This window comes from Halyomorpha halys, unplaced genomic scaffold (genome assembly GCF_000696795.3).
Source record: "Halyomorpha halys isolate HHAL.00 unplaced genomic scaffold, Hhal_1.1 Scaffold1047.1, whole genome shotgun sequence".
In the NCBI taxonomy this organism is placed as follows: Eukaryota; Metazoa; Arthropoda; class Insecta; order Hemiptera; family Pentatomidae; genus Halyomorpha; species Halyomorpha halys.
In genome coordinates, this window is record NW_027113517.1 from 598135 (window position 1) to 603445 (window position 5311).

Here is a 5311-nt window from a genome sequence, read left to right on the forward strand (position 1 = left end):
CAATTAAATTAAATTTGAGGAAAATGATCAGGAAACATGTAGTTACTATTTCACATAATCTCTGATAATTTTATACAAATTGGATAAATGGTATGATTGCTTATGCCTACACATAAATTTGACTACAAAAAGACAGAAATGGAACTAAATTTGTTTCTTGATCTCTAAAGTATCAAGTGTGAGTGAAGATTTTTGATTGTGTAGACAAATTTTTTTAAATTTCCTGTACAAGTATGAAGCTTCCCTACCTTCAAAGTAAGTTGTCTATAGGATTCCAGCATAATTACACATTAATAAAGGCAAACTAAGCATAACAACAGTTCCTTTTCTAAAATATGTTTTAAACTTTATATAAATCTCAAACAGTGAGAGATGGATTTTATAAAATCAATATCAAGTCCAGGAAAATGCTTTACATAATTTCAATTTATTGTTACTGTCAGTGACTTATATATTAGAAATGGGCAATCTACTCACAAACCAATTAAATAAAGTAGTGAGAGATCATTGGTTCAGAATAAAAGTTGTATATTATCACGAAATAAAATTCATCAATCCTTAAGAATTGATTAATAGAAAGAAAATCAGACTCAATTAAAATTATAATAAAAACTAGAATTAAAATTTTGTATTATTAGGATTAGAGTTCTAAAAAATAATGTATCTCAAGTAAGTCTAACTTTTGGAGAAAAAAAAAGGGTAATAATTCACCTCTCTAATCCTATTCCAAGAGGTTTCTCTTTGTCTTTTATGAGAAAATATGGCAAGTTCTATTTTAAATTTAAATATACTATTTCCATCAATATTTACAGATGAAATTCAAGTATTTAGTTTTAATTATGAATCTAGAAAAAAAAGAAAATACAAAGACATGATTTAAAGTATATTTAATATTCCTATAAAATGCATACAGCAAATGTTTTATTTAACAATAATAAAACTAACAATGATTGGATTGAGCAATAATTAAATAGATTATAAATGCTTCTTAAGTAATAAATGTCATACTGATATGATAATGAAATTTTAATGTCTTCAGTTGGCACTTTTTAAAAAAAATAAATAGGCACAATACTTAGCTTCAAATCAGACATTATTTTTAGAATTATAAAATTGTATGATATGTCAACTACTGACTAATCTAAAAGAATAAAATGGTGTATCTTTCTTACAGAATCAAGCAAAAAATAACAAATGTCGACTTATACAAAATACAAATTCAATTATTTATTCTTATAGAACCAAAGAAAAAAAAAAATAACTCATACATAAAAATTAACCCAATATAATTTGATAATTATAAATATTCAGTCAGCAAAGACACTTAATTAGCAGAAGATATGTATGTTTTCCTCCATACAAAGGCACATGAAACAAATACTTAGCTTAAGAATAACCTTTGTAAATTTATGAATTAAAAACTCAAAAAATAAGGTTACTTAATTCTATAAAATAATTGACATATATTTTGTTAATTTTCAAAGAATGTCATCTACAGAGCTGAATACTATGCATTTGATTTTCTAATCTGACATATGACAAAAGTCAATTCTTTCCCATTTTTGCAATCTCGTACAAATACGCAGCCAACAATTTTGTCTGGAAAAAATAAAACGTATTGTAAACATGTAAATAAATCAGATTTTTTATTTAATATGGTAATAAAAACTGAATTGAAATATTTAATGTTTGTATAATACACAACACTTTAAATTGAACATTAATTAATATTACAACAAAAATTATGAAACAACTTGTTCTGTCACTCTGAATTCAACTATAATTATTCTAACATATCTAATAAAATATAATCTAAATTATATAAAATCTAGGTTTAGAGCCAATTTGAGTAATATCAATTTTAAGTTAGTTTCCCTGTATGTGTGGGTGTTTTAAGTTTGTTATTTAATTGCACATAATAACATATAAATAGATTTTGGTAAAATTGCATTCATTAATTATGTTAAACACAGATGGATATGATACTAAATATAGAAAGCTTCTGTAACCTAAAATAAGTTAATAATAATAAAAAATATGAAGAGACTTAGAGGCATTCAATCTAAATTAAAAGTTGAAATTAAAAACAGTCAACCAACAATCAAATAAAGTTAAGATACCTTTATTAGTTTTACTAACAAAAAAATTTACATAAAATAAAGCTATTATAAATTGGAAAACTGACAGGTCTTTTCCAATTAACAGTAGAAAATGCAGCAGATACACCTTAAGATTTTGCTATGGAGACCATTTAGATGTTTTTGTACTCTTTGAAACTGAGCTGGCTTTCTATTAATCCAAGTTAATCTTTTACTTTATGTTTCAGGATCACCTCTTCATATACATCATCAAACCATTAATTATCGGAGTATCTTGTCTTTGCTCAACACACTAATTTTGCGATATCGGTCAACCCAACTTTGAAACGCCAATTACCAATTTATTTTACTTAATTTTAAAAATGTGACGTGGTGTAAGCATCTCACAACTTTGAGTTGAATTTAATCTTAGCTTGTTTCAGAAGAGATATTTCTATATTATTCACTGTGGTAATACTTTCCTGTACTAATTTTCAATTATTCAATGATAATGTGTTATAGAATCAATATTAAAAATACTAAGAATGATTTTGTGGAGTTATCCTGTCAACTGAAAGGATCATATATAGGTAATGAAAAAATTAATTATCTAATCAGCATGGTTACAAAAATATTTATCAGGTGAAAAAGGAATCGCTAAACAGTCAAATTTATGTTAGAACATGCCTTTTATTTATGGATTTTTTCCATTATTCATTACCTTTCAAAACTTTCCATGTTACATATTAATGTTTCTAAAATCTTTGGCTTTCTGATAATATTTAATACGTTTATCTTACTATTCCTATTTCCGGAAATGTTTTTTCAACCTAGAAATGCTTTTTCTCTTATCTCCTTCAGTAAATAATCAAATCCTTTCATAGTTGATATTTATCCATTTTTCATTACTAATAAAAATATGAGATGGTTAACTATTTCGAACAAATAAAATTAATGGTAGCTCAAAGAAAATTCAATATTTAAGCCCTCTCAAACTATTTCAATGAGGATAAGACCTAGCTGATATTAAAAACTTTTAATTTACATTTATATACCAAATTATATCAATATCATTAGAGCTTTTTTTTTTTTTTTAGAAAATTAAAATAATGTGAAAAATTGATTCTATTAAGAGGTACTTACTGGTTGATTATAGCAAAAACAATGCTATCACATCCCAGGTATATATGGGCCTTAAATATATAATTTCAGATTAATATGAATGAATTTTCATTTTTGAGCTAGGCTGTTCAGAGATCCTTGAATTGTTTTGTGAGACTTAGTTATTTAGATTACAATAGACCTCAAAAGCTATTTCCATAAAAAACTTGAATTAAAATTTTTTTCACGATCGCAAAACTTCCCCATATTATCTATTTCACACATAGGTAAGTGAGAGTAAAAATTAAAAGAATTCTTTGGTTAATTGAAAAAATTATTTAGAACTATTTCACAGTTCAACTGTTGTTTCATTTAGAAATCCCAATGGCATCATATTTTGTGATCCACAAAATTATAGCCCATAAATTAATTACTATTGTACTGCACACAGTAGCTTCAGCTGTAAATGCTATTTAGCTAACAGTAAGAATACAGAGCACCACAGGCCTTGATAAACTGTACCTAAATATTTTATATAAATTAATACCACTTTTTTAATTCAATAATATAATTAAAAACATATCAACATACCCCTTGTATATAATTCCTACGGTCAAGTTTCTCATTTTGAGAATGTGCACCATCATCACAAGCACCAATCGGTATTAGGATAACACTCTTATCAGTAACTTCCTATTAAAAAAAGAGCATTGTATCAGTTAATTTTTAATACAATATAAATAGTTACAATTTTTTAAAAATTAATTTATACTTCCATTTAATGAATGAATAAATTACTTCGATATTTGCAGGTTAGTGAAACAAATAATTTCAATTTTAAATAATTAAATAAAATTTTAAAACAAAAACTGATAAAACTTGTGGAAATTTATCTATGACCCATAATAAATAAAACTGTTAAAAAAGTACAAGTCCAGTCTGGGATATTACAGTCCTATCTAAGAATGCACTAAAGAGTCTACTTATATCTGTTCTAAAGATTTTTCTATGAAACTCTTTGCATTATTTTTATCTTTGAACTAACCTATTGAAGTGATTTAACCAATTTTGAACATTAATATTCAAAATAGTGTAGTGATATTTTACGTATCTTGTAGAATGAAATAAAAAAATAATAATTGTTGTCATGAACACAGCAAGAGACATTGGAAATAGGACAATAAAATGTGGATATTATGAAAATATAAAAAAAGTTGATTAATATCAAAAGTATGGATAAAATATCATTATTTTGACTATAAAAGAAAATGTATATGTTTTATATATCGAGTTTCTCATTTTGAGAATGTGCACCATCACAAGCTGTAAAAGCTATAATTTATTTCGTAAGTCTGAATTAAGAAGTATTTATGATTTATAACATTCCTTTGAACTATAGGGTTATTAGACATTTTAAATAACATATTAATGCATTGTGTTGATAAATAACGTTTAGTCAATCATATCTATGTATATTGAATATTTCGTAATTATAAGTTAAAAATTTGTATATTGGATAAATAGGATGATTTTAGTTAAGAAAACAGAACAATGCTGCCTATATTAAAAAAGCAGCAATTGTCATGCACTTGTAATTAATAATGTACACCAACAATACAAACTTCTAAAACTTGTTATTTTACTTATATAAAGTTAATTAAGTTTATTTAGACACAAAAATAAATTAAAAATTATTTTTAAATGTAAAAAGACAAAAAGTGATAATAACAAAGAAAAGACTTCCATTTGTTGGAGTATTTAGCCAATACATAAAGAAAGGCAGAACTAGACAGTCTCTTTTATGAACTCCAAGTAACAAGTCAGGTCTAAAAAGTTGATTTATTTTTAAAATATAGTGAGTGTTTTTGATAATTTATAAAATTACTAAAAGTCAAATATCATAATTTTGAATATAAGAAGATGGTGAGGGTTGCGGTAAAAAAAAAGAAGAACAAATAGTTTAAAACTATTCTTCTTTTTTTGATCGCAACCCTGACCATCTTCTTATATTTAAATTTTTAATTTTTACTTCTATCTTCAAAATTATTATTATAATATTCATGTTGAATTTTGAACAGGGTAAAATTACTTTATCATTTCTTCATCATAAGGAGAAAAATCATATGACTTAA

General features: G+C 24.9%; 1 protein-coding gene across 1 annotated transcript in view; it reads right to left on the minus strand.

The window, feature by feature from the left end:
* Positions 1–870: 870 nt before the first annotated feature.
* Cndp2 (Cytosolic non-specific dipeptidase 2) overlaps positions 871–5311 on the minus strand; it is a 10887-nt gene continuing 6446 nt past the window's right edge. Inside the window, exons 8-9 of the mRNA XM_014432345.3 lie at positions 3771–3872; positions 871–1599 (exon numbers count right to left, since the gene is read on the minus strand). Coding sequence (XP_014287831.1) covers positions 1546–1599; positions 3771–3872 — 156 coding nt within the window. The 3' untranslated portion in view covers positions 871–1545. The remainder of the gene's footprint in view (positions 1600–3770; positions 3873–5311) is intronic.